Source organism: Heptranchias perlo, chromosome 40 (assembly GCF_035084215.1).
Source record: "Heptranchias perlo isolate sHepPer1 chromosome 40, sHepPer1.hap1, whole genome shotgun sequence".
Taxonomy (NCBI): domain Eukaryota; kingdom Metazoa; phylum Chordata; class Chondrichthyes; order Hexanchiformes; family Hexanchidae; genus Heptranchias; species Heptranchias perlo.
Window position 1 is genome coordinate 13,868,581 of NC_090364.1, and position 19,521 is coordinate 13,888,101.

Sequence of the window (19,521 nt, forward strand, 5' to 3'; positions counted from 1 at the left end):
TGGGAAGAGAGTGACAGAAAGAGGTGGGGATGAGAGTGACAGAAAGAGGTGGGGATGAGAGTGACAGAAAGAGGGGGGGGGAAGAGAGTGACAGAAAGAGGGGGGGGGGAAGAGAGTGACAGAAAGAGGTGGGGATGAGAGTGACAGAAAGAGGTGGGGATGAGAGTGACAGAAAGAGGGGGGGGAAGAGAGTGACAGAAAGAGGGGGGGGGGAAGAGAGTGACAGAAAGAGGGGGGGAAGAGAGTGACAGAAAGAGGGGGGGAAGAGAGTGACAGAAAGAGGGGGGGAAGAGAGTGACAGAAAGAGAGGGGGGAAAGAGAGTGACAGAAAGAGAGGGGGGAAAAGAGAGTGACAGAAAGAGGGGGGGAAAGAGAGTGACAGAAAGGGGGGGGGGGAAAGAGAGTGACAGAAAGAGGGGGGGGAAAGAGAGTGACAGAAAGAGGGGGGGAAAGAGAGTGACAGAAAGAGGGGGGGAAAGAGAGTGACAGAAAGGGGGGGGGGGAAAGAGAGTGACAGAAAGAGGGGGGGGGAAGAGAGTGACAGAAAGAGGGGGGGAAAGAGAGTGACAGAAAGAGGGGGGGAAAGAGAGTGACAGAAAGAGGGGGGGAAAGAGAGTGACAGAAAGAGGGGGGGAAAGAGAGTGACAGAAAGAGGGGGGGAAAGAGAGTGACAGAAAGAGGGGGGGGGGAAGAGAGTGACAGAAGAGGGGGGGGGAGAGAGTGACAGAAGGAGGGGGGGAAGAGAGTGACAGAAAAAGGGGGGGAAGAGAGTGACAGAAAGAGGGGGGGAAGAGTGTGACAGAAAGAGGGAGGGGAAGAGAGTGACAGAAAGAGGGGGGAAGAGAGTGACAGAAAGAGGGGGGAAGAGAGTGACAGAAAGAGGGAGGGGGAAGAGAGTGACAGAAAGAGGGGGGGGAAGAGAGTGACAGAAAGAGGGGCGGGAAGAGAGTGACAGAAAGAGGGGCGGGAAGAGAGTGACAGAAAGAGGGGGGGGAAGAGAGTGACAGAAAGAGGGGGGGGGGAGAGAGTGACAGAAAGAGGGGGGTGGAAGAGAGTGACAGTAAGAGGGGGGGGGAGAGAGTGACAGAAAGGGGGGGAGAGAGTGACAGAAATAGGGGGGGGGGAAGAGAGTGACAGAAAGAGGGGGGGGAAGAGAGTGACAGAAAGAGGGGGGGGAAGAGAGTGACAGAAAGAGTGGGGGGAAGAGAGTGACAGAAAGAGGGGGGAAAGAGTGTGACAGAAAGAGGGGGGGGAAGAGTGTGACAGAAAAAGGGTGGGGAAGAGAGTGACAGAAAGAGGGGGGGAAGAGAGTGACAGAAAGAGGGGTGGAAGAGAGTGACAGAAAGAGGGGGGGGAAGAGAGTGACAGAAAGAGGGGGGGAAGAGAGTGACAGAAAGAGGGGGGGAAGAGAGTGACAGAAAGAGGGGGGGAAGAGAGTGACAGAAAGAGGGGGGGAAGAGAGTGACAGAAAGAGGGGGGGGGGGAAGAGAGAGACAGAAAGAGGGGGGGCGAAGAGAGAGACAGAAAGAGGGGGGGAAGAGAGTGACAGAAAGAGGGGGGGAAGAGAGTGACAGAAAGAGGGGGGGAAGAGAGTGACAGAAAGAGGGGGGGAAGAGAGTGACAGAAAGAGGGGGGGAAGAGAGTGACAGAAAGAGGGGGGGAAGAGAGTGACAGAAAGAGGGGGGAAGAGAGTGACAGAAAGAGGGGGGAAGAGAGTGACAGAAAGAGGGGGGGAAGAGAGTGACAGAAAGAGGGGGGGAAGAGAGTGACAGAAAGAGGGGGGGAAGAGAGTGACAGAAAGAGGGGGGGGAAGAGAGTGACAGAAAGAGGGGGGGAAGAGAGTGACAGAAAGAGGGGGGGAAGAGAGTGACAGAAAGAGGGGGGGAAGAGAGTGACAGAAAGAGGGGGGGAAGAGAGTGACAGAAAGAGGGGGGGAAGAGAGTGACAGAAAGAGGGGGGGAAGAGAGTGACAGAAAGAGGGGGGGAAGAGAGTGACAGAAAGAGGGGGGTAAGAGAGTGACAGAAAGAGGGGGGGAAGAGAGTGACAGAAAGAGGGGGGGGAAGAGAGTGACAGAAAGAGGGGGGGGAAGAGAGTGACAGAAAGAGGGGGGGGAAGAGAGTGACAGAAAGAGGGGGGGGGGAGAGAGTGACAGAAAGAGGGGGGGAAGAGAGTGACAGAAAGAGGGGGGGGAGAGAGTGACAGAAAGGGGGGGGGAGAGAGTGAGAGAAAGAGGGGGGGGGGAAGAGAGTGACAGAAAGAGGGGGGGGGAAGAGAGTGACAGAAAGAGGGGGGGGGGGAAGAGAGTGACAGAAAGAGGGGGGGGGGGAAGAGAGTGACAGAAAGAGGGGGGGGAAGAGAGTGACAGAAAGAGGGGGGGGGAGAGAGTGACAGAAAGGGGGGGGGGGAGAGAGTGACAGAAAGGGGGGGGGGAGAGAGTGACAGAAAGAGGGGGGGGGAGAGAGTGACAGAAAGAGGGGGGGGGAGGGAGAGAGTGACAGAAAGAGGGGGGGGGAAGAGAGTGACAGAAAGAGGGGGGGGAAGAGAGTGACAGAAAGGGGGGGGGAGAGAGTGACAGAAAGAGGGGGGGGGGGGAAGAGAGTGACAGAAAGAGGGGGGGGGGGAAGAGAGTGACAGAAAGAGGGGGGGGGAAAGAGAGTGACAGAAAGAGGGGGGGGGAAAGAGAGTGACAGAAAGAGGGGGGGGGAGAGAGTGACAGAAAGGGGGGGGGGAGAGAGTGACAGAAAGGGGGGGGAGAGAGTGACAGAAAGAGGGGGGGGGAAGAGAGTGACAGAAAGAGGGGGGGGGAAGAGAGTGACAGAAAGAGGGGGGGGGGAAGAGAGTGACAGAAAGAGGGGGGGGAAGAGAGTGACAGAAAGAGGGGGGGGAAGAGAGTGACAGAAAGAGGGGGGGAAGAGTGTGACAGAAAGAGGGGGGGGAAGAGTGTGACAGAAAGAGGGGGGGGAGAGAGTGACAGAAAGAGGGGGGGAAGAGAGTGACAGAAAGAGGGGGGGAAGAGAGTGACAGAAAGAGGGGGGGAAGAGAGTGACAGAAAGAGGGGGGGAAGAGAGTGACAGAAAGAGGGGGGGAAGAGAGTGACAGAAAGAGGGGGGGAAGAGAGTGACAGAAAGAGGGGGGGGAAGAGAGTGACAGAAAGAGGGGGGGAAGAGAGTGACAGAAAGAGGGGGGGAAGAGAGTGACAGAAAGAGGGGGGGGGAAGAGAGAGACAGAAAGAGGGGGGGGGAAGAGAGAGACAGAAAGAGGGGGGGAAGAGAGTGACAGAAAGAGGGGGGGAAGAGAGTGACAGAAAGAGGGGGGGAAGAGAGTGACAGAAAGAGGGGGGGAAGAGAGTGACAGAAAGAGGGGGGGGGGAGAGAGTGACAGAAAGGGGGGGGGGAGAGAGTGACAGAAAGGGGGGGGAGAGAGTGACAGAAAGAGGGGGGGGGAAGAGAGTGACAGAAAGAGGGGGGGGGGGAAGAGAGTGACAGAAAGAGGGGGGGAAGAGAGTGACAGAAGAGAGGGGGGGGAAGAGAGTGACAGAAAGAGGGGGGGAAGAGTGTGACAGAAAGAGGGGGGGGGAAGAGTGTGACAGAAAGAGGGGGGGGAGAGAGTGACAGAAAGAGGGGGGGAAGAGAGTGACAGAAAGAGGGGGGGAAGAGAGTGACAGAAAGAGGGGGGCAAGAGAGTGACAGAAAGAGGGGGGGAAGAGAGTGACAGAAAGAGGGGGGGAAGAGAGTGACAGAAAGAGGGGGGAAGAGAGTGACAGAAAGAGGGGGGGAAGAGAGTGACAGAAAGAGGGGGGGGGGAAGAGAGTGACAGAAAGAGGGGGGGGGGGGAAGAGAGTGACAGAAAGAGGGGGGGGGGGAAGAGAGTGACAGAAAGAGGGGGGGAAGAGAGTGACAGAAAGAGGGGGGGAAGAGAGTGACAGAAAGAGGGGGGGAAGAGAGTGACAGAAAGAGGGGGGGAAGAGAGTGACAGAAAGAGGGGGGGAAGAGAGTGACAGAAAGAGGGGGGGAAGAGAGTGACAGAAAGAGGGGGGGAAGAGAGTGACAGAAAGAGGGGGGGAAGAGAGTGACAGAAAGAGGGGGGGAAGAGAGTGACAGAAAGAGGGGGGGAAGAGAGTGACAGAAAGAGGGGGGGAAGAGAGTGACAGAAAGAGGGGGGGAAGAGAGTGACAGAAAGAGGGGGGGAAGAGAGTGACAGAAAGAGGGGGGGGAAGAGAGTGACAGAAAGACGGGGGGGAAGAGAGTGACAGAAAGAGGGGGGGAAGAGAGTGACAGAAAGAGGGGGGGAAGAGAGTGACAGATAGAGGGGGGAAAGAGAGTGACAGAAAGAGAAAGGGGGGGGGAAGAGAGTGACAGAAAGAGGGGGGGAAGAGTGACAGAAAGAGGGGGGGAAGAGTGACAGAAAGAGGGGGGGGAAGAGTGACAGAAAGAGGGGGGGGAAGAGTGACAGAAAGAGGGGGGGGGAAGAGAGTGACAGAAAGAGGGGGGGGGAAGAGAGTGACAGAAAGAGGGGGGGGGAAGAGAGTGACAGAAAGAGGGGGGGGGGAAGAGAGTGACAGAAAGAGGGGGGGGGAAGAGAGTGACAGAAAGAGGGGGGGGGAAGAGAGTGACAGAAAGAGGGGGGGGAAGAGAGTGACAGAAAGAGGTGGGGGATGAGAGTGACAGAAAGAGGTGGGGATGAGAGTGACAGAAAGAGGGGGGGGGAAGAGAGTGACAGAAAGAGGGGGGGGGGAAGAGAGTGACAGAAAGAGGGGGGGGGGAAGAGAGTGACAGAAAGAGGGGGGGGGAAGAGAGTGACAGAAAGAGGGAGGGGGAAGAGAGTGACAGAAAGAGGGGGGGGAAGAGAGTGACAGAAAGAGGGGGGGAAGAGAGTGACAGAAAGAGGGGGGGGAAGAGAGTGACAGAAAGAGGGGGGGGGGAAGAGAGTGACAGAAAGAGGGGGGGGGGAAAGAGAGTGACAGAAAGAGGGGGGGGGAAGAGAGTGACAGAAAGAGTGGGGGGGGAAGAGAGTGACAGAAAGAGTGGGGGGGGAAGAGAGTGACAGAAAGAGGGGGGGGAAGAGAGTGACAGAAAGAGGGGGGGGGGGAAGAGAGTGACAGAAAGAGGGAGGGGGAAGAGAGTGACAGAAAGAGGGGGGGGGAAGAGAGTGACAGAAAGAGGGGGGGGAAGAGAGTGACAGAAAGAGGGGGGGGAAGAGAGTGACAGAAAGAGGGGGGGAAGAGAGTGACAGAAAGAGGGGGGGGAAGAGAGTGACAGAAAGAGGGGGGGGGAAGAGAGTGACAGAAAGAGGGGGGGGGAAGAGAGTGACAGAAAGAGGGGGGGGGAAAGAGAGTGACAGAAAGAGGGGGGGGAAGAGAGTGACAGAAGAGGTGGGGGGGAGAGAGTGACAGAAGAGGTGGGGGGGAGAGAGTGACAGAAAGAGGGGGGGAAGAGAGTGACAGAAAGAGGGGGGGGGAAGAGAGTGACAGAAAGAGGGGGGGAAGAGTGTGACAGAAAGAGGGGGGGGGAAGAGTGTGACAGAAAGAGGGAGGGGGAAGAGAGTGACAGAAAGAGGGGGGGAAGAGAGTGACAGAAAGAGGGGGGGAAGAGAGTGACAGAAAGAGGGGGGGGAAGAGAGTGACAGAAAGAGGGGGGGAAGAGAGTGACAGAAAGAGGGGGGGGAAGAGTGACAGAAAGAGGGGGGGGAAGAGTGACAGAAAGAGGGGGGGGGAAGAGAGTGACAGAAAGAGGGGGGGGAAGAGAGTGACAGAAAGAGGGGGGGGAAGAGAGTGACAGAAAGAGGTGGGGATGAGAGTGACAGAAAGAGGTGGGGATGAGAGTGACAGAAAGAGGGGGGGGGAAGAGAGTGACAGAAAGAGGGGGGGGGAAGAGAGTGACAGAAAGAGGTGGGGATGAGAGTGACAGAAAGAGGTGGGGATGAGAGTGACAGAAAGGGGGGGGGGGGAAGAGAGTGACAGAAAGAGGGGGGGGGGGAAAGAGTTGCAGAAGAGGGGGGGGGAAGAGAGTGACAGAAAGAGGGGGGGGAAGAGAGTGACAGAAAGAGGGGGGGGGAAGAGAGTGACAGAAAGAGGGGGGGGGAAGAGAGTGACAGAAAGAGGGGGGGGGGAAAGAGAGTGACAGAAAGAGGGGGGGAAGAGTGTGACAGAAAGAGGGGGGGGAAGAGTGTGACAGAAAGAGGGAGGGGGAAGAGAGTGACAGAAAGAGGGGGGGGGGAAGAGAGTGACAGAAAGAGGGGGGGAAGAGAGTGACAGAAAGAGGGGGGGAAGAGAGTGACAGAAAGAGGGGGGGAAGAGAGTGACAGAAAGAGGGGGGGAAGAGAGTGACAGAAAGAGGGGGGGAAGAGAGTGACAGAAAGAGGGGGGGAAGAGAGTGACAGAAAGAGGGGGGGAAGAGACTGACAGAAAGAGGGGGGGAAGAGAGTGACAGAAAGAGGGGGGGAAGAGAGTGACAGAAAGAGGGGGGGAAGAGAGTGACAGAAAGAGGGAGGGAAGAGAGTGACAGAAAGAGGGGGGGGAAGAGAGTGACAGAAAGAGGGGGGGGAAGAGAGTGACAGAAAGAGGGGGGGGAAGAGAGTGACAGAAAGAGGGGGGGGAAGAGAGTGACAGAAAGAGGGGGGGGGAAGAGAGTGACAGAAAGAGGGGGGGAAAGAGAGTGACAGAAAGAGGGGGGGAAAGAGAGTGACAGAAAGGGGGGGGGAAGAGAGTGACAGAAAGAGGGGGGGAAGAGAGTGACAGAAAGAGGGGGGGGAAGAGAGTGACAGAAAGAGGGGGGGGAAGAGTGACAGAAAGAGGGGGGGGGAAGAGTGACAGAAAGAGGGGGGGGGAAGAGAGTGACAGAAAGAGGGGGGGGAAGAGAGTGACAGAAAGAGGGGGGGGAAGAGAGTGACAGAAAGAGGTGGGGATGAGAGTGACAGAAAGAGGTGGGGATGAGAGTGACAGAAAGAGGTGGGGGGGAAGAGAGTGACAGAAAGAGGGGGGGGGGGAAGAGAGTGACAGAAAGAGGTGGGGATGAGAGTGACAGAAAGAGGGGGGGGGGGAAGAGAGTGACAGAAAGAGGGGGGGGGGAAAGAGTTGCAGAAGAGGGGGGGGGGAGAGAGTGACAGAAAGAGGGGGGGGGAAGAGAGTGACTGAAAGAGGGGGGGGGAAGAGAGTGACTGAAAGAGGGGGGGGAAGAGTGTGACAGAAAGAGGGGGGGGAAGAGTGTGACAGAAAGAGGGAGGGGGAAGAGAGTGACAGAAAGAGGGGGGGGAAGAGAGTGACAGAAAGAGGGGGGGGAAGAGAGTGACAGAAAGAGGGGGGGGAAGAGTGACAGAAAGAGGGGGGGGAAGAGTGACAGAAAGAGGGGGGGGAAGAGTGACAGAAAGAGGGGGGGGGAAGAGAGTGACAGAAAGAGGGGGGGAAGAGAGTGACAGAAAGAGGGGGGGAAGAGAGTGACAGAAAGAGGTGGGGATGAGAGTGACAGAAAGAGGTGGGGATGAGAGTGACAGAAAGAGGGGGGGAGAGAGTGAGGGGGGAGAGAGTGACAGAAAGAGGGGGGGGAAGAGAGTGACAGAAAGAGGTGGGGATGAGAGTGACAGAAAGAGGTGGGGATGAGTGACAGAAAGAGGGGGGGGGGAAGAGAGTGACAGAAAGAGGGGGGGGGAAAGAGTGCAGAAGAGGGGGGGGGAAGAGAGTGACAGAAAGAGGGGGGGGGAAGAGAGTGACAGAAAGAGGGGGGGGGAAGAGAGTGACAGAAAGAGGGGGGGGGAAGAGAGTGACAGAAAGAGGGGGGGAAGAGTGTGACAGAAAGAGGGGGGGGAAGAGTGTGACAGAAAGAGGGAGGGGGAAGAGAGTGACAGAAAGAGGGGGGGGGGAAGAGAGTGACAGAAAGAGGGGGGAAGAGAGTGACAGAAAGAGGGGGGGAAGAGAGTGACAGAAAGAGGGGGGGAAGAGAGTGACAGAAAGAGGGGGGGAAGAGAGTGACAGAAAGAGGGGGGGAAGAGAGTGACAGAAAGAGGGGGGGAAGAGAGTGACAGAAAGAGGGGGGGAAGAGAGTGACAGAAAGAGGGGGGGAAGAGAGTGACAGAAAGAGGGGGGGAAGAGAGTGACAGAAAGAGGGGGGGAAGAGAGTGACAGAAAGAGGGGGGGAAGAGAGTGACAGAAAGAGGGGGGGAAGAGAGTGACAGAAAGAGGGGGGGAAGAGAGTGACAGAAAGAGGGGGGGAAGAGAGTGACAGAAAGAGGGGGGGGGAAGAGAGAGACAGAAAGAGGGGGGGGAAGAGAGAGACAGAAAGAGGGGGGGAAGAGAGTGACAGAAAGAGGGGGGGAAGAGAGTGACAGAAAGAGGGGGGGGGAGAGAGTGACAGAAAGGGGGGGGGGAGAGTGTGACAGAAAGGGGGGGGAGAGAGTGACAGAAAGAGGGGGGGGGAAGAGAGTGACAGAAAGAGGGGGGGGGGGGAAGAGAGTGACAGAAAGAGGGGGGGGAAGAGAGTGACAGAAAGAGGGGGGGGAAGAGAGTGACAGAAAGAGGGGGGGAAGAGTGTGACAGAAAGAGGGGGGGGAAGAGTGTGACAGAAAGAGGGGGGGGAGAGAGTGACAGAAAGAGGGGGGGCAAGAGAGTGACAGAAAGAGGGGGGGAAGAGAGTGACAGAAAGAGGGGGGGAAGAGAGTGACAGAAAGAGGGGGGGGAAGAGAGTGACAGAAAGAGGGGGGGAAGAGAGTGACAGAAAGAGGGGGGGAAGAGAGTGACAGAAAGAGGGGGGGGGGGAAGAGAGAGACAGAAAGAGGGGGGGGAAGAGAGAGACAGAAAGAGGGGGGGAAGAGAGTGACAGAAAGACGGGGGGAAGAGAGTGACAGAAAGAGGGGGGGAAGAGAGTGACAGAAAGAGGGGGGGAAGAGAGTGACAGAAAGAGGGGGGGAAGAGAGTGACAGAAAGAGGGGGGGAAGAGAGTGACAGAAAGAGGGGGGGGGAAGAGAGTGACAGAAAGAGGGGGGGGGAAGAGAGTGACAGAAAGAGGGGGGGGGAAGAGAGTGACAGAAAGAGGGGGGGGGAAGAGAGTGACAGAAAGAGGGGGGGGAAGAGAGTGACAGAAAGAGGGGGGGAAGAGAGTGACAGAAAGAGGGGGGGAAGAGAGTGACAGAAAGAGGGGGGGAAGAGAGTGACAGAAAGAGGGGGGGAAGAGAGTGACAGAAAGAGGGGGGGAAGAGAGTGACAGAAAGAGGGGGGGAAGAGAGTGACAGAAAGAGGGGGGGGAAGAGAGTGACAGAAAGAGGGGGGGGGAAGAGAGTGACAGAAAGAGGGGGGGGGAAGAGAGTGACAGAAAGAGGGGGGGAAGAGTGACAGAAGAGGGGGGGGAAGAGTGACAGAAAGAGGGGGGGGAAGAGTGACAGAAAGAGGGGGGGGGAAGAGAGTGACAGAAAGAGGGGGGGGGAAGAGAGTGACAGAAAGAGGGGGGGGGAAGAGAGTGACAGAAAGAGGTGGGGATGAGAGTGACAGAAAGAGGTGGGGATGAGAGTGACAGAAAGAGGGGGGGGGAAGAGAGTGACAGAAAGAGGGGGGGGAAGAGAGTGACAGAAAGAGGTGGGGATGAGAGTGACAGAAAGAGGTGGGGATGAGAGTGACAGAAAGAGGGGGGGGGGGAAGAGAGTGACAGAAAGAGGGGGGGGGAAGAGAGTGACAGAAAGAGGGGGGGGGGGAAGAGAGTGACAGAAAGAGGGAGGGGGAAGAGAGTGACAGAAAGAGGGGGGGGGAAGAGAGTGACAGAAAGAGGGGGGGGAAGAGAGTGACAGAAAGAGGGGGGGGAAGAGAGTGACAGAAAGAGGGGGGGGAAGAGAGTGACAGAAAGAGGGGGGGGAAGAGAGTGACAGAAAGAGGGGGGGGGAAGAGAGTGACAGAAAGAGGGGGGGGGAAGAGAGTGACAGAAAGAGGGGGGGGGGAAGAGAGTGACAGAAAGAGGGGGGGGGAAGAGAGTGACAGAAAGAGGGGGGGGGAAAGAGAGTGACAGAAAGAGGGGGGGGGAAGAGAGTGACAGAAGAGGGGGGGGGGAGAGAGTGACAGAAAGAGGGGGGGAAGAGAGTGACAGAAAGAGGGGGGGGGAAGAGAGTGACAGAAAGAGGGGGGGAAGAGAGTGACAGAAAGAGGGGGGGAAGAGAGTGACAGAAAGAGGGGGGGAAGAGAGTGACAGAAAGAGGGGGGGAAGAGAGTGACAGAAAGAGGGGGGGAAGAGAGTGACAGAAAGAGGGGGGGGAAGAGTGACAGAAAGAGGGGGGGGAAGAGTGACAGAAAGAGGGGGGGGGAAGAGAGTGACAGAAAGAGGGGGGGGAAGAGAGTGACAGAAAGAGGGGGGGGAAGAGAGTGACAGAAAGAGGTGGGGATGAGAGTGGCAGAAAGAGGTGGGGATGAGAGTGACAGAAAGAGGGGGGGGGAAGAGAGTGACAGAAAGAGGGGGGGGGAAGAGAGTGACAGAAAGAGGTGGGGATGAGAGTGACAGAAAGAGGTGGGGATGAGAGTGACAGAAAGAGGGGGGGGGGGGAAGAGAGTGACAGAAAGAGGGGGGGGGGAAAGAGTTGCAGAAGAGGGGGGGGGAAGAGAGTGACAGAAAGAGGGGGGGAAGAGAGTGACAGAAAGAGGGGGGGGGAAGAGAGTGACAGAAAGAGGGGGGGGGAAGAGAGTGACAGAAAGAGGGGGGGGAAGAGTGTGACAGAAAGAGGGGGGGGAAGAGTGTGACAGAAAGAGGGAGGGGGAAGAGAGTGACAGAAAGAGGGGGGGGGGGGAAGAGAGTGACAGAAAGAGGGGGGAAGAGAGTGACAGAAAGAGGGGGGGAAGAGAGTGACAGAAAGAGGGGGGGAAGAGAGTGACAGAAAGAGGGGGGGAAGAGAGTGACAGAAAGAGGGGGGGAAGAGAGTGACAGAAAGAGGGGGGGAAGAGACTGACAGAAAGAGGGGGGGAAGAGAGTGACAGAAAGAGGGGGGGGAAGAGAGTGACAGAAAGAGGGGGGGAAGAGAGTGACAGAAAGAGGGGGGGAAGAGAGTGACAGAAAGAGGGGGGGGAAGAGAGTGACAGAAAGAGGGGGGGGAAGAGAGTGACAGAAAGAGGGGGGGGAAGAGAGTGACAGAAAGAGGGGGGGGAAGAGAGTGACAGAAAGAGGGGGGGAAAGAGAGTGACAGAAAGAGGGGGGGAAAGAGAGTGACAGAAAGAGGGGGGGAAAGAGAGTGACAGAAAGGGGGGGGAAGAGAGTGACAGAAAGAGGGGGGGGGAAGAGAGTGACAGAAAGAGGGGGGGGAAGAGTGACAGAAAGAGGGGGGGGGAAGAGTGACAGAAAGAGGGGGGGGAAGAGTGACAGAAAGAGGGGGGGAAGAGTGACAGAAAGAGGGGGGGAAGAGTGACAGAAAGAGGGGGGGAAGAGTGACAGAAAGAGGGGGGGGGGAAGAGTGACAGAAAGAGGGGGGGGGAAGAGTGACAGAAAGAGGGGGGGGGGGAAGAGTGACAGAAAGAGGGGGGGGGAAGAGAGTGACAGAAAGAGGGGGGGGAAGAGAGTGACAGAAAGAGGGGGGGGAAGAGAGTGACAGAAAGAGGTGGGGATGAGAGTGACAGAAAGAGGTGGGGATGAGAGTGACAGAAAGAGGTGGGGGGGAAGAGAGTGACAGAAAGAGGGGGGGGGGGAAGAGAGTGACAGAAAGAGGTGGGGATGAGAGTGACAGAAAGAGGGGGGGGGGGAAGAGAGTGACAGAAAGAGGGGGGGGGGGAAAGAGTTGCAGAAGAGGGGGGGGGGGGAGAGAGTGACAGAAAGAGGGGGGGGGGGAAGAGAGTGACTGAAAGAGGGGGGGGGGAAGAGAGTGACTGAAAGAGGGGGGGAAGAGTGTGACAGAAAGAGGGGGGGGAAGAGTGTGACAGAAAGAGGGAGGGGGAAGAGAGTGACAGAAAGAGGGGGGGGGAAGAGAGTGACAGAAAGAGGGGGGAAGAGAGTGACAGAAAGAGGGGGGGAAGAGAGTGACAGAAAGAGGGGGGGAAGAGAGTGACAGAAAGAGGGGGGGAAGAGAGTGACAGAAAGAGGGGGGGGAGAGAGTGCCAGAAAGAGGGGGGGAAGAGACTGACAGAAAGAGGGGGGGAAGAGAGTGACAGAAAGAGGGGGGGAAGAGAGTGACAGAAAGAGGGGGGGAAGAGAGTGACAGAAAGAGGGGGGGAAGAGAGTGACAGAAAGAGGGGGGGGGAAGAGAGTGACAGAAAGAGGGGGGGAAAGAGAGTGACAGAAAGAGGGGGGGAAAGAGAGTGACAGAAAGGGGGGGGGAAGAGAGTGACAGAAAGAGGGGGGGAAGAGAGTGACAGAAAGAGGGGGGGGGAAGAGTGACAGAAAGAGGGGGGGGGGAAGAGTGACAGAAAGAGGGGGGGGGGAAGAGTGACAGAAAGAGGGGGGGGAAGAGTGACAGAAAGAGGGGGGGAAGAGTGACAGAAAGAGGGGGGGAAGAGTGACAGAAAGAGGGGGGGGGGAAGAGTGACAGAAAGAGGGGGGGGGAAGAGTGACAGAAAGAGGGGGGGGAAGAGTGACAGAAAGAGGGGGGGGAAGAGTGACAGAAAGAGGGGGGGGAAGAGAGTGACAGAAAGAGGGGGGGGGAAGAGAGTGACAGAAAGAGGGGGGGAAGAGAGTGACAGAAAGAGGGGGGGGGAAGAGAGTGACATAAAGAGGGGGGGGGGGAAGAGAGTGACAGAAAGAGGTGGGGATGAGAGTGACAGAAAGAGGTGGGGATGAGAGTGACAGAAAGAGGTGGGGGGGAAGAGAGTGACAGAAAGAGGGGGGGGGGAAAGAGAGTGACAGAAAGAGGGGGGGGAAGAGAGTGACAGAAAGAGGGGGGGAAGAGAGTGACAGAAAGAGGGGGGGAAGAGAGTGACAGAAAGAGGGGGGGAAGAGAGTGACAGAAAGAGGGGGGGGAAGAGAGTGACAGAAAGAGGGGGGGGAAGAGAGTGACAGAAAGAGAGGGGGGAAAGAGAGTGACAGAAAGAGAGGGGGGAAAAGAGAGTGACAGAAAGAGGGGGGGAAAGAGAGTGACAGAAAGAGGGGGGGAAGAGAGTGACAGAAAGAGGGGGGGAAGAGAGTGACAGAAAGAGGGGGGGAAGAGAGTGACAGAAAGAGGGGGGGGAAGAGAGTGACAGAAAGAGGGGGGGGAAGAGAGTGACAGAAAGAGGGGGGGGAAGAGAGTGACAGAAAGAGGGGGGGGAAGAGAGTGACAGAAAGAGGGGGGGGAAGAGAGTGACAGAAAGAGGGGGGGGAAGAGAGTGACAGAAAGAGGGGGGGAAAGAGAGTGACAGAAAGAGGGGGGGAAAGAGAGTGACAGAAAGAGGGGGGGAAAGAGAGTGACAGAAAGAGGGGGGGAAAGAGAGTGACAGAAAGGGGGGGGGAAGAGAGTGACAGAAAGAGGGGGGGGGAAGAGAGTGACAGAAAGAGGGGGGGGAAGAGTGACAGAAAGAGGGGGGGGGAAGAGTGACAGAAAGAGGGGGGGGAAGAGTGACAGAAAGAGGGGGGGAAGAGTGACAGAAAGAGGGGGGGAAGAGTGACAGAAAGAGGGGGGGAAGAGTGACAGAAAGAGGGGGGGAAGAGTGACAGAAAGAGGGGGGGGGAAGAGTGACAGAAAGAGGGGGGGGAAGAGTGACAGAAAGAGGGGGGGGGGAAGAGTGACAGAAGGAGGGGGGGGGAAGAGAGTGACAGAAAGAGGGGGGGGGAAGAGAGTGACAGAAAGAGGGGGGGGAAGAGAGTGACAGAAAGAGGTGGGGATGAGAGTGACAGAAAGAGGTGGGGATGAGAGTGACAGAAAGAGGTGGGGGGGAAGAGAGTGACAGAAAGAGGGGGGGGGGGAAGAGAGTGACAGAAAGAGGTGGGGATGAGAGTGACAGAAAGAGGGGGGGGGGGGAAGAGAGTGACAGAAAGAGGGGGGGGGGAAAGAGTTGCAGAAGAGGGGGGGGGGAAGAGAGTGACAGAAAGAGGGGGGGGAAGAGAGTGACTGAAAGAGGGGGGGGGAAGAGAGTGACTGAAAGAGGGGGGGAAGAGTGTGACAGAAAGAGGGGGGGGAAGAGTGTGACAGAAAGAGGGAGGGGGAAGAGAGTGACAGAAAGAGGGGGGGGGGAAGAGAGTGACAGAAAGAGGGGGGGAAGAGAGTGACAGAAAGAGGGGGGGAAGAGAGTGACAGAAAGAGGGGGGGAAGAGAGTGACAGAAAGAGGGGGGGAAGAGAGTGACAGAAAGAGGGGGGGGAGAGAGTGCCAGAAAGAGGGGGGGAAGAGACTGACAGAAAGAGGGGGGAAGAGAGTGACAGAAAGAGGGGGGGAAGAGAGTGACAGAAAGAGGGGGGGAAGAGAGTGACAGAAAGAGGGGGGGAAGAGAGTGACAGAAAGAGGGGGGGGAAGAGAGTGACAGAAAGAGGGGGGGGAAGAGAGTGACAGAAAGAGGGGGGGAAAGAGAGTGACAGAAAGAGGGGGGGAAAGAGAGTGACAGAAAGGGGGGGGGAAGAGAGTGACAGAAAGTGAAAGAGGGGGGGAAAGAGAGTGACAGAAAGAGGGGGGGAAGAGTGACAGAAAGAGGGGGGGGGAAGAGTGACAGAAAGAGGGGGGGGAAGAGTGACAGAAAGAGGGGGGGAAGAGTGACAGAAAGAGGGGGGGGAAGAGTGACAGAAAGAGGGGGGGGAAGAGTGACAGAAAGAGGGGGGGGAAGAGTGACAGAAAGAGGGGGGGAAGAGTGACAGAAAGAGGGGGGGAAGAGTGACAGAAAGAGGGGGGGGAAGAGAGTGACAGAAAGAGGGGGGGGAAGAGAGTGACAGAAAGAGGGGGGGAAGAGAGTGACAGAAAGAGGGGGGGGGAAGAGAGTGACATAAAGAGGGGGGGGGGAAGAGAGTGACAGAAAGAGGTGGGGAAGAGAGTGACAGAAAGAGGGGGGGGGGAAAGAGAGTGACAGAAAGAGGGGGGGGGGAAGAGAGTGACAGAAAGAGGGGGGGAAGAGAGTGACAGAAAGAGGGGGGGGAAGAGAGTGACAGAAAGAGGGGGGGGAAGAGAGTGACAGAAAGAGAGGGGGGAAAGAGAGTGACAGAAAGAGAGGGGGGAAAAGAGAGTGACAGAAAGAGAGGGGGGAAAAGAGAGTGACAGAAAGAGGGGGGGAAAGAGAGTGACAGAAAGGGGGGGGGGGAAGAGAGTGACAGAAAGAGGGGGGGGAAAGAGAGTGACAGAAAGAGGGGGGGGAAAGAGAGTGACAGAAAGAGGGGGGGAAGAGAGTGACAGAAAGAGGGGGGGGAGGAAAGTGACAGAAAGAGGGGGGGAGGAGAGTGACAGAAAGAGGGGGGGGAGGAGAGTGACAGAAAGAGGGGGGGGGAGGAGAGTGACAGAAAGAGGGGGGGGAGGAGAGTGACAGAAAGAGGGGGGGGGGAAGAGAGTGACAGAAAGAGGGGGGGAAGAGAGTGACAGAAAGAGGGGGGGAAGAGAGTGACAGAAAGAGGGGGGGGAAGAGAGTGACAGAAAAGAGGGGGGGGGAAGAGAGTGACAGAAAGAGGGGGGGGGGAAAGAGTTGCAGAAAGAGGGGGGGGAAGAGAGTGACAGAAAGAGGGGGGGGAAGAGAGTGACAGAAAGAGGGGGGGGAAGAGAGTGACAGAAAAAGGGGGGGAAGAGAGTGACAGAAAGAGGGGGAGTGAGTGACAGAAAGAGGGGGGGGAAGAGAGTGACAGAAAAAGGGGGGGAAGAGAGTGACAGAAAGAGGGGGGGAAGAGAGTGACAGAAAGAGGGGGGGAAGAGAGTGACAGAAAGAGGGGGGGGAAGAGAGTGACAGAAAAGAGGGGGGGGAAGAGAGTGACAGAAAGAGGGGGGGGAAGAGAGTGACAGAAAGAGGGGGGGAAGAGAGTGACAGAAAGAGGGGGGGGGGAAGAGAGTGACAGAAAGAGGGGGGGGAAGAGAGTGACAGAAAGAGGGGGGGGAAAGAGAGTGACAGAAAAAGGGGGGGAAGAGAGTGACAGAAAGAGGGGGGGAAGAGAGTGACAGAAAGAAGGGGGGAAGAGAGTGACAGAAAGAGGGGGGGGAAGAGAGTGACAGAAAGAGGGGGAGAGAGTGACTGAAAGAGGGGGAGAAAAGGGGAAAGAGAGGGAAAGATGGAAAGAGAGGGAGAAGAAAAATAAAGAGGGGGGGAGAGAAAACAGTGAAAGTGGGGGAGAAAAAGAGGGAGAGGGAGAGAGAGAGAGGAAGAGGATGTTCAGGTCACATGGGCAATACAAAGGGGGTCAGGGAGCTGGGATGAGTGAGAAGGGGAAGGGAGAAGAAAAGGGAAAGGGATGAGAAAATCATAGAATCATAGAAATTTACGGCACAGGAGGAGGCCATTCGGCCCATTGTGTCAGTGCCGGCCGAAAAAGAGCTATCCAGCCTAATCCCACTTTCCAGCTCTTGGTCCGTAGCCTTGTACTTTATGGCACTTCAAGTGCACATCCAAGTACTTTTTAAATGCGATGAGGGGAAGGGGGGAGAAAAGGGGACGGGAGGGAAGGCAGGGAGAGAAAATAAGTTTTCCAATCATTAGTTTTTCAACATGAGCCATGGGCAGAGGAATAACGTCCTTCACTGGAAGGAAGCAGGGGAGGGGACAGGTTTCCTGTGTTGGGTATTTGTAGTGAAATTGTTATCAGGTTCCAAATAGACATCTTAATGCCTTAACTCCAACCCCAGCAACACCCCCCCAGCTGCATCAACATTTCCCACACAGGCCTTCCAATGGCCTCTCTGGTCAAGTATATAATTTAAAGGGCTCACAGGCAGCTTTGCATCACAGACTCGCCCCCATCACGAACTGCATGCGTCCCCCACCCACCCCACGAAAAGTCTTGAAGTGAAAGAAAGCAGACTGACCCGTGGCGTATTTTGGCACTGCAATACTTGAGGCTCCGGTCTGGTTCAACGACCTGCCCGTTCCTCCAACACTGGCCACAAACAAACTTCATCTTCATGTCCAGGGAGCTTGCCTTTCCAGTTCCAGGTGACACCTCAACCAATCAGAACACAAGAGCATCAGGGACGAGCCGTCAATCAAAATATAGCCAGAAAACAGCCAGCAGATCCGCACCCGAGAGCCATAAAGGGCAGAAAGGTCCCCAGTTCGATCTCTGGTCTGTTGAGTTAGCTGATCTCAGCTGGGGCAGTGAAACGGGTGCAATTAATGGCCTGTGCGCGCAAGAGAGGAATATAGAATCACAGAATGATATAGCACAGGAGGAGGCCATTCAGCCCATCATTCCTGTGCTGGCTCTTTGAAAGAGCTCTCCAATTAGTCCCACTCCCCCGCTCTTTCCCCATAGCCCTGCAAATTTTTCCCCTTCAATTATTTATCCAATTCCCTTTTGAAAGTTATTATTGAATCTGCTTTCCAGTGGCAGTGCATTCCATTTCATAATAACTCGCTGCGTAATTTTCCTCACGTGGCCTCAGCGGAGACACGGGTGATGGGTGAGCAGGGTTTGGTGTGGGATAGGTTATAGGTGCCAGAGTTTTGGATGAGCTGAAGTTTACGCAGGGTAGATAATGGGAGGCCAAATAGAGCATTGCAGTAGTTGAGTCTGGAGGTGACAAAGATATGTGTATGGATGATGAGGGGGTGTGGGGTGGGGGCAGGCCCTAATTTTGTCCTGCCTAACCCAATACGACAAATTAATTTTTTGGAGTGCAATCACTGCTGTTAAGAAGGAAAGGCTTGCATTTATATAGCGGTTTCCATGACCTCCGGACATCCTAAAGCACTTTAGAGCCAACAAAGTATTTTTGAAGTGTCATCACTGTTGTAATGTAGGAAATGCAGCAGCCAAATTGTGCACAGCAAGGTCCACAGAACCATGGAAAAGATACAGCACAGAAGGGGGCCATTCGGCCCATCGTGTCCACGTCGGCACGAAGAACAACCAGGTGCCCCATTCTAATCCCACCTTCCAGCACCCGGTCCGTAGCCCTGCAGCTTACAGCACTTTAGGTGCAGGTCCAGGTACTTTTTAAAAAAGAGTTGAGGGTCCCTGCCTCGACCATCAATTCGGGCAGTGAATTCCATACACCCACCACCCTCTGGGTAAAAAAGTTTTTCCTCATGTCCCCTCTAATCCTTCCGCCAATCAGCTTAAATCTATGACCTCTAGTTCTTGAACTCTCCGCTAGGGGAAACAGGTACTCCCATTCTACTCTATTTGGGCCCCTCATAATTTTGTGCACCTCAATCAAGTCTCCCCTCAGCCTCCTCTGCTCCAAGGAAAACAACCCCAGCTTATCCAATCTCTCCTCGTGGCTGCAATTTTCAAGCCCTGGCAACATTCTTGTAAATCTTCTCTGCATACTCTCCAGACCAATTACGTCCTTCCTGTAATGTGGTGACCAGAACTGCGCACAATACTCCAGCTGTGGCCTGACCAGCGTCTTATACAGTTCCATCATGACATCCCTGCTTTTGTATTCTATACCTCGGCTAATAACAGAGAGCATTCCGTATGCCTTCTTCACAACCTTATCTACCTGTACTGCCACCTTCCCTGCCACAGGGACCTGTGCACATGCACTCCAAGGTCTCTCACTTCCTCTACCCCTCTAAATATATTCCTGTTTACTGCATATTCCCTTTTACTTTTTGCCCTCCCGAAGTGCATTACCTCACACTTCTCTGGGTTGAACTCCATTTGCCACTTTTCCGCCCACTCCACCAACCCATTGATATCTTCTTGGAGTCGACAGCTATCCTCTTCATTATCAACTACACAGCCAATTTTTGTGTCGTCTGCAAATTTGCCAATCATGCCCTCTATGTTCAAGTCCAAATCATGAATATATACCACAAACAGCAAGGGACCCAACACTGAGCCCTGTGGCACATCACTAGAAACGGATTTCCATTTGTAAAGACATCCATCGACTTTTACCCTTTGTTTCCTGTTACTGAGCCAATTTTGGATCCAATTCGCCACATTTCCCTGTATCCCATGGGCTTTTATCTTTCTGACCTGTCTGCCATGTGGGACCTTGTCAAATGCCTTACTAAAATCCATGTATACAATATCCACTGCACTACCCTCATTAATCCTCCATATCACTTCCTCAAAGAATTCAATCAGATTTGTAAGGCATGACCCTCCCTGAACAAATCCATGCTGACTATCCCTGATTAAACCATGCCTTTCCAAGTGACAGTTTATCCTATCTCTCAGTATTGATTCTAATAGTTTGTCCACCACCGAGGTAAACCTACCGGCCTATAATTGTTCAGCTGTTCCCTCGTACCCTTTTTAAACAATGGTACTACGTTTGCAGTCCTCCGGTACCTCCCCTATATCTAGCGAGGATTGGAAAAGGTTCCACAAACAGCAATATGATAATGACCAGATAACCTATTTTAGTGATGTTAATGAGGGATAAATATTGGGCCAGGACGTCGGGGAGAACTTCCCTGCTCTTCTTCGAAATAGTACCATGGGATCTTTTACGTAAACCTGAGAGGGCAGAGGGGGCCTCGGTTTAACATCTCATCCGAAAGACGGGGGTAGGCAAATTCCGCAA

General features: G+C 55.6%; 1 protein-coding gene across 2 annotated transcripts in view; it reads right to left on the reverse strand.

The window, feature by feature from the left end:
• zc3h7bb (zinc finger CCCH-type containing 7Bb) overlaps nt 1-19,521 on the reverse strand; it is a 92,376-nt gene that overhangs the window by 10,964 nt on the left and 61,891 nt on the right. For both annotated transcript variants that reach the window (XM_067974655.1, XM_067974654.1), the window contains exon 18: nt 16,846-16,979. In XM_067974655.1, the coding sequence (XP_067830756.1) occupies nt 16,846-16,979 (134 nt within the window). The remainder of the gene's footprint in view (nt 1-16,845; nt 16,980-19,521) is intronic.